Source organism: Ambystoma mexicanum, chromosome 5q, assembly GCF_040938575.1.
Source record: "Ambystoma mexicanum isolate Mex_15411 chromosome 5q, UKY_AmexF1_1, whole genome shotgun sequence".
NCBI classification, from domain to species: Eukaryota; Metazoa; Chordata; class Amphibia; order Caudata; family Ambystomatidae; genus Ambystoma; species Ambystoma mexicanum.
In genome coordinates this window covers 388,985,581-388,998,063 of record NC_090933.1, presented here as the reverse complement: position 1 = coordinate 388,998,063, position 12,483 = coordinate 388,985,581, and the positions used below count along the sequence as shown (strand labels likewise).

Here is a 12,483-nt window from a genome sequence, read left to right as displayed (position 1 = left end):
GTATCCATTCTGGGAAGATCAACACCACTCCCCCTCCTTAGCCCTTCGGCCTGGGCCCAGAGAGGACCTTGTATCCTTCAGGGAGGAGTGTGTCAAAGCTTGCGACAGAGCAGTCCCTGAACCAGGGCTCTGTGATGGCGAGCACATCAAGATTCATGCGTTCAAGGAGGTTGCAGATGTCAGACGAGTGTTTGACAGCAGAGCAAGAGTTATGGAGCAGCATGCCCTCCTTGAAGGTCTTACGCAGGGGGCACAGGGGACAGTGGTCCCCACCGCCCCCTCCCATGGGTGGCTCGAGAGCCAGCAGGATAGTGGAGGATGGCGGAGGGGCCAAGGCTGTCAAGGGAGCCGGGGCAGTGAGGCAGTGCAAGAGTGCCTGTGCAGAGGAGGAAGGCACAGCAGGCAAGAGAGCCTGTGTAGAGGAGGAGGAAGGCACAGCAGGCAAGAGAGCCTGTGTAGAGGAGGAGGAAGGCACAGCAGGCAAGAGAGCCTGTGTAGAGGAGGAGGAAGGCACAGAAGACAAGGGAGCCTGTGCAGAGGAGGAAGGCACAGCGGCAAGGGAGCCTGTCAGGGGGAGCGGTAAGGTTTTAGAGGCGAGGTAGGAGTCTATTCAAGAGCAGAAGGTTGGGTTGAGGACCCTGAACCATGATGGTTCCATTCAGATGGACATTAAATGATGAACCTGGTGGCAAAGAGGTTGAGGAGGACCTCCGAGCGGGTGCCACCATTAATGGGAGCAGAGGCGATAGGAGAGAGAAAGGAGACCATGTACCGGGTCCATAGGTCGAGTGAGGTAACGACAAAGAGGATGTCTGAGAGTCTCTCTGGTGGAAGCCGTGACATAGGTCTCTGCAAAAGGAAGGTCTAGGTTGGAGCCCAGTATCTCCTTCTTAAGTTTCTTCCAGACAGATTTAGTGATAGGAGAGGGATAGGAAATGGAGAAGCAGTTAGAGAAGATAGGAGAGACAGATAGTGACATAGCTAGCTGCAACGGTGAGGAGGGCAGTTACCAGGCTGATGTACTGAGGCACATGGAGGGGTGGGAGGGACGGGGGCGGTGTGGGACAAAAACACAGCGGGGAAGGACAGAGGGTGCGACAGACAGGTGCTATCAATGCAGCGAGGGGGAACAGTTAAAAACTATTTTCAAGCAAACACAAGACTTTCATGGCAGCAGTTTTGAAGTCTCATGAACAGCCAACAACCTGGTGAGTAAAAGTCTTGGATTTAGGTCAAGTTACAGGATCCGGTCACCGAGGGACTTCAACTCAAGACCAACAACAACCCAAAAGAACAAAATCGACCTTCCCAAAAAGGTGACCGACCAGCCAAAAGTGAAAATGATGAGAAAACCCCAGTAAGATAAAAGGAACACCAAAAAGGTGGATCTGGACAGCATGGGGGGGGGGGCAACACCGGCCAGTCAGCCAGCAGAAAACAGTTGTACGATGGAAACGATAGTGTAGGTGACCCAGGATGGCCCAGAGGAACAACAGAGGTGGGTTAATAGTGTTCCATCACCTTTCTGGACGATGGCAGTTTCCAACTTCCAGGCGTACGACCAGGAGTATAGATCAGGAAGACCACAGTAAAATGGACCAGAAACTATTCCATAACACAACATCCAACCCCGAATATCCAGTGAGGAGGATTAGGAGAAAGGGGAGGTGAGAGCAAGGACATACCAGGAAGTACACCCAGCAGCCAGAACAGGAAACCAACGCTTAAGGAACAGGAAACTGGGTCCAGCCGGTATGGCCAAACCTGGTCCTAAAATTCCAGCAGTAGGCTTTATGACGGGCAAAAATAAAAATGTTTTAAAAAGCATGTGCAACAGTTAAGTAAATGTGCATTAAACGAAAAGAGATTGGACAATTCCAGCAGACTTGGGGTAAGGTCAGGGTCTTCTAAGATATAGCCATTCTAGTCCAGCCATCTAATCACTGAAAAGGGCAGTCATAATAAAATGTTGGCATCAAACAGTAGGGCTGGCCCCAAAAACCTCCAACACTCCGGTCCACCCGCACACTTTGTGGATTGCCAGAAACTGGTCTAAACCCGTCTACGCAACTACAGTGAGTATAGGTTGGGGCTCAGAATGAGACCATATTCGCACAACAGCCACCTGAGACCTGCCTATTGGTTTCCACAAACAAAGTAATTATCAAAAACAAAATGCCAGGATTTAAAAAAAAAAAAACATCCAGACCCTAATAGCTAATACAAAGGCACATTGGGCTACGAATGCAGGGACCCGATTTGCGGCACCCATAGTGAAGCAAAAAATAAAACAGATGTCACTACCCTAGTATATATTATGGGCGACAAAAAAAAAAAAAATGAAAATCCGCCTAGGACAAAATGGGGTGCTTAAAAAACAGCAGTGTTTTAGGAGCCTAGGGGTGGATCACATACTAAGGAAAGGTTGGAGAGGCACTTCAGTAGAGGTCTCTCTGACTACAAATAAGCCAGTGTTTCTAGAAGCCAAAGGGGAAAAAAAAGTAAAATGTTTAGGGGTCCCTTCAACTGGAACGCCTGCCCCACAAAATGGAATTCTGCACTAGCAGCAACCGCTATTATCTCTAATTGCGCTAGACACATTGGTGTTACAACCACCCATCCCAACAAAGAATGAAAGTGTTGAAATTTTACATTTTTGACTAGTGTTTTCTGTTGATCCTCCATTGCAGAGGTATGGTATATATTGATAGATTATGTTATGGGGGGGGGGGGAGTCGCAATAGTATAGTTAAAGTGAGTCAGGCTCCCATAGGAACCTTGAAAAATTCTATTGTTAACTTTTGATTGGAGTAATGGATTTGGCTGAAATCTTGCTGTTGGTTTGGGATAAGTGCCACCCCCGCACCCCACCACCCAGACTGCAAAGTATCGTAATGATTTGCTAACAAATGCAAATGTTATTAAGAATACAAAAATGTTTTTTCTCAAAGTTGTGGCCTACTTCCATTAATTATCACAGACAAAACAAGATCGATTTATTTCGGACTGCTCCGCCCAAACCGCAGGATGGATTTGGACCAGGTCCGAAACAACTTGGGCACAACACGTTTAAGAGGCCTTATTGTGGTTTGGGTTTATTCCGTGCAGTAGTTTAAACCCGTTACTGCATGGATGGGAGACAGTCCACTGTTCTGGATGCCGTGCGCCTTCTTAGTTTTAAATATCTCGTAACACACTAAGAAAACACAAGTCACCTGCAGTATTCTTTTTAAAACATGCTAATGTCAGTCCTTGAAAGTAATGCATTCAGACAATTTTTTTTGCCTTTTGTTGAATTGCATTCTGGTATTTGTAGTTTCCCAGTCGTAATGCCACAATTTCACACTTTTTGCCTAACAGTTCGATACTTATTTATATATTTGAGTGACAATATGGTATGTGTACTTTTCAAGTTATGTTTACAAAGCAGAGTATTGTTGAAAGCCATACATGTGGGTGAGGAGGGGAAATGAGAGGGCAAGTAAGTCACGAGTATTTGCCTATGATGTGACAACAGAGTTTGCAATCCTGGACACTGGTGCAGTTATTTGCCCCCGATAGTGGCTGATTTTCAAGGCACAATTAAAAGGACATTTGGATGGACACTGTACCTTTTTTCACAGACGGCAGACGCAACCCCTTGGGTTTTCTTGAGGTTGGCAAGCTTGTTCAATTATTTGGCTACCATTATTTTACTCAGGTTGTCATGTTCCTAGTGCAGACGCTTACCCATAAGACCCACGTAAAGATGGAGGTGCAGAGACGGTGGTGCAGACATTGTATGCAGTTAGTAAAGGTTTTGGACACAGACTGATTTTTTTTATTTGGACCTCCTGACGCAGACTATCAGTTTTCTTTAGGTACGGAAATGCCACCTTAGCATAGGGCAAGTTAGGCCTTAATCTAAACTTGCCATTTACGTTAATAACATTCCAAGTAACAATTTGAACTTTTCTGTGTCTACTTCATGATGCCTTCAGAGGGGACAAAAGTACCTGGGCATATTTTATTCATCCAGCCGGTCATGTTTTTTCCCTTTTCGATGCTGCTTAGATGCGGTTGGTTGAGGTTGTGCAATGTATCACAACATTCACCAGGAGATCGGCCAAAAAAAAAAGGGCGTGTAGTACGCGGCTTAACCAAAGTATGTGATCTGTGGCAAATAATTTAAAAACGCACAGCTAATTAACTAAAAACATTCCAAGGTCTCAAAGCCTGCAATCCTATATACATAAAAATAGAAAAATAGCCATTTTTTAAGCTACAGTGACATCGGGGGTGAAAAATCACTGGTAACCCGGGTCTCCCACCCATGCAGTAACCATGTCGGACCCTGCTTAGCTCCAAGGCGAGGAAAACGACAGCCCCCTCAGGCCATGTTGCCTAACGAGTGAGCCCAAGTTACAAGACCACTTAGAGCAACATGGCCTGAGGGGGCCGGCCCCTTCCTCACTTTGAAGGTAATCAGGGTTGATGCGGTTACTGCTTGGGAGACAATCCACAGTCTGGTGCCGTGCGTTTTCTTTTTAAATCTCATAACACACTAAGAAAACACATGGCATCCACATCAATTTTTTTTAAACCGTGCTACTGTCAGTCCTTTAAAGTACTGTACTCAGAGCGTTTTTGCCTTTCGCTGAATTGCATTCTGGTATTTGTTATATCCCATTCAAGGGGGGGGAGGGAAATAATGCCACAATTGTACACCTTTTACCCAACGTAGGTTAATTAGGATTCATATTTGAGTGACATAATAGAATGTGTACTTTTCAAGTTATCTTTATAAAGAAGAGTATTGTTAAAAGCCAGGAATAGGGGTGAGGAGGGAAAATAATGAGAGGGCAAGTAAGTCATGAGTATTTGCCCACAATGTGGCAAGAGAGTTTGTAATCCAGGACACTGGTGCAGTTATTCTCCCGATTGTGGCTGCTTTCCAGGGCACAAGTAAAGGAAACATGTGGGTGAAGTGCATAACTTTTTTCAGAGGGTGGACGCAACCCCTTTTTTTTTGAGGTGGGCAAGCTTGCTCAAGTATTTGGCTACCAGGATTTTAATCGGGTTGTCATGTTCCTAGTGCAGACGTTTACCCACAAGACCACAAGCACTTGTTTCGTATTGGGATTGTTTAACAGGGAATATTTCACAACGGATTGCTGGGTTTAAAAAGATGACCACCTTTTATACTTTGCCAGCATATTTATTGGAACATTTCCTCTCAGGTTATTTTTCTGGTGTTCATTACTTATTTATTTTTTAAAGTGCAATGCTATTTTTTCTTGCTCACTTTCTGTTAAGGGGAAGGTCAAATTAACTACATTTGTATATTTCACTTTAAGATATATGTTCACTTACTGTGCGTATATTCACGTGTGCCAGCTTTTGATTTTCGCTATGGGGGAAAAGTACCTGGGCATATTTCGTTCTTGCAGCCAGTCATTTTTTTTCCCCTTTTCAGTGCTGCTAAAATGCGGTTAGTTGGGGTAATGTGATGTATCACAGTCACCAAGAGACCGGCCATAAAACAAAAGGGACTTGTAGCACACTACTTAACATAAGTGTGTGGTCCATGGCAAATAATGTAATCTCACTGCAAATTGCCTATAGACATTGTGTTCTCAAAGCCTGCAATCTTTTATACATAACAATATAACTGTCAAAACAGGTCAAAATCAGTTTGAGATTGTTGAACGTCTTTAAGCAATGGGCTGTGCAACAGGGGGTGCAAAGTTAAGGTGGCTTTAGCTAAATTTCAGGTGTTTTGTTGCATTAAGTTCTCACCTGAACGTCCCTGCAAATAATGTTTTTTCCTTGAATAATAGAATATATATTTAATAACTAATTGTTAGGTGGAAATCACACTTTCTACCCAGTGAGGTAGCCCCTGTACTTTTTGCTGGATTTTGGAGTTTATTTTTCTTCTAGGCCAGGCATAATTCAAAGCCTGACAGAGTGGCTCTTTGTGTGCTCTGCCTTGAGAGCGGTTATGGCTCCTAAGGCAAGGATTCCCCCCCCGAAAAGGCCCCTACTGTTCCAAAAATAGTACCCCATGTCAGTAGGTCATGTTGCCAACATCGAGAAAACCATTTGACCAGATAGTGTGGATTTCCTTTTGCAGGTGTTCCTGGATGCCAGAGTGTGCTTGGAGGAATTGTCAGCCACTGACCGATTACCTAGACCCCCCCCCCCCCTCCGTCCGCACCCACCCACCGAATGATGATAGGTGTGAGATTGGGTGATGTGTTCTTACTGCCTCCAAAGTGGCATAAAAGGGGACCCTCTTACCCACTCACCATCTCTACTGCTGGAACTCAGATCCTGAACTCCTGCTGCTAGAGGAAGGACCAAAGCTCTGTACCAGCATCCTTTGCCATTCCACCAAATCAGACGGTGAAACTCCATCTACAGAAGACCAAAGAAAACAGACTGACTGTTCTTCCCTGTGATCCGGTAGGGACAACTTAATAACCTTTTCTGATCGAAGGCCCAGTCTCCATGAAGCGCCTGACAATACCTACACCCCCCCCCAATCCCGCAGCCCCCAGATGCAGAAGTGTGATCCATTGAACACCAGGGTCCTGAAGACACTGCATCTGTAGAGGAGTTTCTTCATCCCAGGACACCAGGCAAGTGCTCTGGTTCCATTTCTGAAATCTGGGATGCTACACTGGCCTGTTCTGCCCCTTGTCCTGCAACGAACTTCCAAGCTAGTCTCCCAGTCCGCCTTTTGTGGCTGACCCCTCTTCGTTGTGTCTCCATGGGCGAATATTCAACAATCGTTCTGTCAGGGGTCTTTAAAGCCACCCCTTCCTCAGAAACAGAATCCAGAGTCCAAAAAACCATGCATTGCAGACCACAACTTCTTTGCCGGTTTGATCCTCTTTCTTGGACCCTTGACCCAAAAGAACATGAATCAACCAATCTTAAATAATTGTTCTTCCTAAGCATCTTAGGGTTCCTTCTGCACCATTGTGTTGTCGCTACAGCCCTTTGATCAAACAACCTGCACAGTGCACCTTTGTAAACCACAAAACTGCCTGTGGCAGATCTGTATATAGGACCCAGCGTATTGCTCTCTAGACTTTCTAGTGCTGCTTGCAAGCCTTTTCTGCAGCTGGATCTCCATCTGAAAGTCCCCTCTTTTTTCAAAAGGGCATTCTGTTACTTGAACTCCACTGGAACACAAGTAACTGCTCTTTTAGACATTTTCACAAATGTGACACTTTCTGCAAAATCCGGCCCAAATCCACAAAGCTGGCCTCTTTAAGAACTCTTTACTGCTAAAACATTTTACTTGCCTACAACTGCATTCGCTCCTCCTGGAAAGACTGTTTATTGAACGTTTGAAAACTCGCCACTTACCCGATACAGTGTTTTATACATTGTTTTTATTTTTTAAAGTTTAGTTACCAGTTAGTGTAGTGTTTTATAACTTGCCTTTTCCTACATACAGGATAGGTTTATATAAAATGTAGTGGGTGGAAATTCCCTCATCTGGCATTTGTGAAAAGCGTGTACTGTACCTGCTAACCACCAAACATACCATCCAAGAGTTAAGTTTGAGCTGCTCTGCTCTACAACAACTTAGAATGGATGGTGAAACTTGTGGGAATCCTTGGCACAAGTAAAGAACACAGTTAAACACCTTGACTACAATGCTTAAGGAAAATCTACCCAACCGTAATCAGATCATTTAAGCTTTGTATCAAGATTTAAGTGTTTTTAATGGGTTATCTTTGTAATGGCTAAACGAAATATCACCAATTTAAACGTTGCTGTGTGTGCTATTTTTCCGACAATTTAAACAGTTTTGAATTCAATTATATTTAAAAAAAAGTTATTTTGCTAATTGGACCCTAATGTGAAGAGAAGCCTGGGTGCCTCAAGAAATAATTTCTCAGCCAAATATAAAGGTTATTGAAATAGGGATGCTCTAAACATAAGGCAAGGATCTTTAAAATATGCTTGAGGCCTGAAAGGGCATCCATATAAAGATTTCAATTGCAGGTTGACATGATGATAGGAATGGTAAAGGGTAACAAAACTCAATAATGCAGATGACACTTTTGGTTGGGCACAGTGCATTTGTTTGGAACATTCAACAGAATAGACGACTGGGTACAACAAAAAGACACCACGACTTAAAACAGACTGTTACCAGAGTATTCCACGGGCTCAGACAGGATTTTTGTGGCACTAGATTGAAGAGTATTCATTTCCGAAGTATGGAAAATCATGGCAGTAGAAACTATGCCTTCTTTATGTTTTTATTACACGGCCAGCCATGTCATCAAATGTTAACATCCCAGGTTAATTGTACCAACGTTGCATCAAACTAACAGATCGGGAGGAGGGCATTATATTATTGGGGACACTTCAAATAAAGCACTAGCCTGCATGAAAAAACTGCCCCTTACAATCTTTATGATGGAACAATCATTTATGTTGATTCATACGGTTATGAACGATTACTTAGAATATGGGCACTACAGAACAACATGTACTTACAATTTCCTCTTCCAAAACCACCCTGAAAGCTTGATCAAGGGTGCACTTCTTTTCATTTTCACTGCAAAAGAAAGGAAGAAATTAACAGGTATTCAGAAAGGTAAATACACTACACAAGTTAAGTGTTTTATTTTCTCCCCTCACTTCTTTGGTTGGCTTACCTTCCAGGCAGCTGGCTGAACGTACACAATAAAGGTTTGATATTGTTGTCAATCATGGCATCCCTGGTGGAGTTCTGGGAGAAAACACAAGAGCAAATGTGTTAGAGTGCATACAAAATGAAATCCAACTAGAACAATGGGAACATGCATTGGATTTATTTTCTGGAACATATTGTGCCCTCAAAACAGCATGCACCAGTACCAAAGTGGCCACATGGTTTGGGCTCTTACATAATTTACTTTGTATTGTTTATAGATCGCTTCAGTGAAAGTAGAAATCTAAGGGTGGGGTTTGCCCAACTACCTTAGGCCACCTTAAGAGTTTGTACCTGACCATATAAAGTATGATTTTTCAAATGGAAGGGTTTGGAGCCCAGCAGTGTCACCAGAAGACAGTCATGTGGTGCTTGGCTGGGCAAGATCAAACAAGTTACAGCCAACCTAATGTTAAAAATGGTCACAAGACAGTCAAAATACTATAAAACCTAGGTCACTAAAAGACAATTGGGTCACATCAACAGCCATTTTCACAGAACCCGTTTAAAGCAGTATATCCAACAAATATTAAATGCTAAAAGCAAGACCAGACTCGTACCCATAGAAAATCGATTGACAATTGTAATAGATACACGGCAGACTAAGACTTCAAAAGGCACTTGGTTGACACTGGCAGGTACTTTGCAGATCAGGAAAAAGCCAATACATTTTAGATGGAGGAGAGTAGAGGTATGGTATGCACAATGTAGATCTCCCATTATTCCGCTGTTCCCCTACATTATGGGTTTCATTGCCTTTCACTTTCACAGCCAAGATCTCTAGCCATATGCCTTTGGCAGCTGACGGCTACTACCATCAGTTTGCCCTGAAAAGATGCAAAGCTCTGCCATAATCCTAGTCCGGCACAGCCTTCGCCAGGCAAGAACAATGGTGCCTTTCTAAAGCCCCTATTCCGGCAGCCTAAAATTTGGCATCTAATTTTAAAAGATTAAGTTGGGCCGTCAAAGATTAGGAGAGAGTCGGTGCCTTTATACCCAGGACAAGCATTAGGCTCTTATGTTCCTGCCCAAGTTCTCCGCTCACCAAACTTCCACAATAGTACCGGGCTCTGCAGGAAAATGTATAGATTAGGGAGAGGGAGCAGAAAGGATCAATCTCTGGTACTGTGGGTAATGAGGTGGGAAAAAAACTCAACTGTATCGCAGGGATCCCTCTATCAAGCCTGGCCTAACTTCCTTTCACTGCCACCTCATATGTTCACGTGTTCTCTCTAGTCCCACTCCCAACCTAAGATGCGTGCATAGAGAATAATCAGTTTGCAGCATACACAGTCCAAATGAAACCGAAGCAGCCTTTTGTTGTTGTGGTGGTATGGGTGATCTACAAGTCATCAACGTAACCCAACCTAACAGCCCACATGTTACTTGCTCACATGAAGCTGTAAGGGCAGATAATTGTGCGAGATGTTGGAGAGGGCACGGACAGCTTATTAAAATAAAAAAAATATGCTTACATCGAAAATTCTCTTTTTTCCCCCATAGAGGTTGTAACTGCCAGAGGGGGTCAAAGGGGGGAATGTATCTCAAAAAGTCTAGTGGTGTTACGTTTGGGAACTTTTCCAATCCAATTCTACGTTTTGAGGGTTTGCCGAGGGAGATTTGAGGGCAGGGGCAAGGTGCTGCACAAAATATTTTAGGCTTGCATGTTGAAGCGCCACCGCCACTGTGTGCGTTTTGAGTTTTCATACATACTCAGAAGGGAGGTCGACTACTCAATAGTACACTGGCAAAACTGTTTTTGTTTGTTGTGGAGATATGAAAAGTCATTGTCCGTACTTCAGTTCAGAATCCTATTCTGATTTTACAGGAAAAACACTGAGGTTATACTTAACGATCCAGATAACAATAGCCTATGACAAGCTAAAATGACCCGGTAAATGAATTTTACATTAAAAGTAAGGTAAATGTGAGGCCTGGCCAGTGGCAGTCCACACAGCCAACTAGCTCCAGAGCTCCGCCAGAGCAGTCCTGTCCCCCACCTCCCATAATAGTTACAGGCTGCATACTAGTACAACCGCTTCCAGGGCGGGGCAGTGACCACCTCAGAACGGTCCCAGTCATTCACTATTGCATAAAAACAATCTTCGGTGGCACTGGACAGAGCAAAAGCTGGGACCGACCAAGGCCCATAATGGTGTTTGTTCTCCAACTTGCCCAAGAAAGGTGGAGCAATAGAGAATGTTACGGTTCCCTGTGCTGGGGCTCAGGTGACTCCTTGGGGTCCAAGAAAAGGATGTGGGGTAACCTTATTATTCCTGTGCTCTGCAACACTTCCATAACATGTGCTGAAGGTAGTTAGCTAATCAAATAGTCAGTTGAGGTGGGTGTTGGGGAGGGGGGGGGGTTTCGAGGAAGCAGGGGAGGGTGCATTATAAGGGTGGGGGTCCAACAAGAGGATATGCACTCTGGATGCAGAGCTACAGTGGTTAAAAGTGTGCATCTATGCCACTTGCCAGCTATATGTAAGGTTTGAGGAAAAGACGAACATCCAGATACTGCCTGGTACAATACCTTTCTGCAGGCAATAGAAAAAGAGGACATGAGGAAGGTAAAGGAGGGTGTTTTGCTAAATGGTCACAGCTGGTCCTTCTTGTCCAGCTAACTCACAACAATTTCTATTACTCCCTTTTTGGTTAAACTCTTGGAAAAGCTGGCCATCTCTCAGCTTAACCTTCATTCTGATTCTGTTGACTCTCTCCATGATCACCAATCTAGGGTTAGAGCTTCCAGAAGCACGGAAACTGCTCTCCTGAACATCCGTGAAGATCTGCTCTCCAACCTCGACTCCAACGTTCCCTCTGTCCTCATCTTACTTGATCTCTCCTCTGCTTTTGACACGGTCAACCATACCACCCTGCTCAACCGTCTCTGTGACAACCTGGCTATCACTGATCAGGCTCTGGCCTGGCTGACCTCTTTCCTCTCCGATTGACCCTCCCAGGTTCAACTTGGGTCCTTCCTATCTTCTATTCCCCTTTATACCCGTGGTGTTCCCCAGGGGTCTAACCTCTCGCCTTGGCTTTTCAACCAATACCTGGCAACTCTCGCCAACTGCATTTCCTTTTTTTCTGCTCTTATTTCCAGTGCTATGCTGATGACACCCAACTCATTTTCAGGCTGCCTTCAGCCACCTCCTCTCCTTCCCTCATCTCGGATTGTCTAACCGCCATTCAAAATTGGTGTGCCGCTAATGATCCGTCTAAATGCCAACAAGACTGAGATCCTCCTCATTGGTACACCTTCAACATCCTTTCCCCTCACCCTCTGGCCGGCCTCCGTTGGCCCTCCTTCCGCCCCTACCTGTGAGGCCAAGAACCTTGGGGTCATCTTTGACTCCACACTTTCCTTCTCCGCACACATCTCTGACACCGCTAAAAAGTCAAACTTCCTACTGCATCACCTCAGAGCTACTCTGCCTTTCCTCTCCTTCCCTTAGAAGCTTACTGTCTCCCAAGCTCTGGTTCTCGCTAGGCTGGACTACTGCAACAGCCTCTTTCTAAATCTACCTGCTTCCACTCTACACCCTTTACAGCTAATCCAGAACAGGACTGCACTCAAGCCCTGCGATCGTATCTCTCCAGCTCTGAAATCCCTTCATTGGCTCCCAGTGGATGCAAGGATAAAATTCAAAACCCTCTGCATTGTCCACAAGGCTTTCTGAGGCATGGGTCCAAAATACCTTTAACTATCCCTCCCGTAAATACCTCCCCTCTCGAGCCCTTCACTCCTCTACTTCTAACTCCTTCAGGGTCAGTCATTTT

At 44.6% G+C, this 12,483-nt stretch overlaps 1 protein-coding gene across 2 annotated transcripts in view; it reads right to left on the bottom strand.

Moving 5' to 3' along the window:
- Positions 1–12,483, bottom strand: part of THOC1 (THO complex subunit 1) — a 1,301,120-nt gene that overhangs the window by 1,225,353 nt on the left and 63,284 nt on the right. For both annotated transcript variants that reach the window (XM_069620878.1, XM_069620877.1), the window contains exons 2-3: positions 8,667–8,740; positions 8,506–8,566 (exon numbers count right to left, since the gene is read on the bottom strand). In XM_069620878.1, the coding sequence (XP_069476979.1) occupies positions 8,506–8,566; positions 8,667–8,740 (135 nt within the window). The remainder of the gene's footprint in view (positions 1–8,505; positions 8,567–8,666; positions 8,741–12,483) is intronic.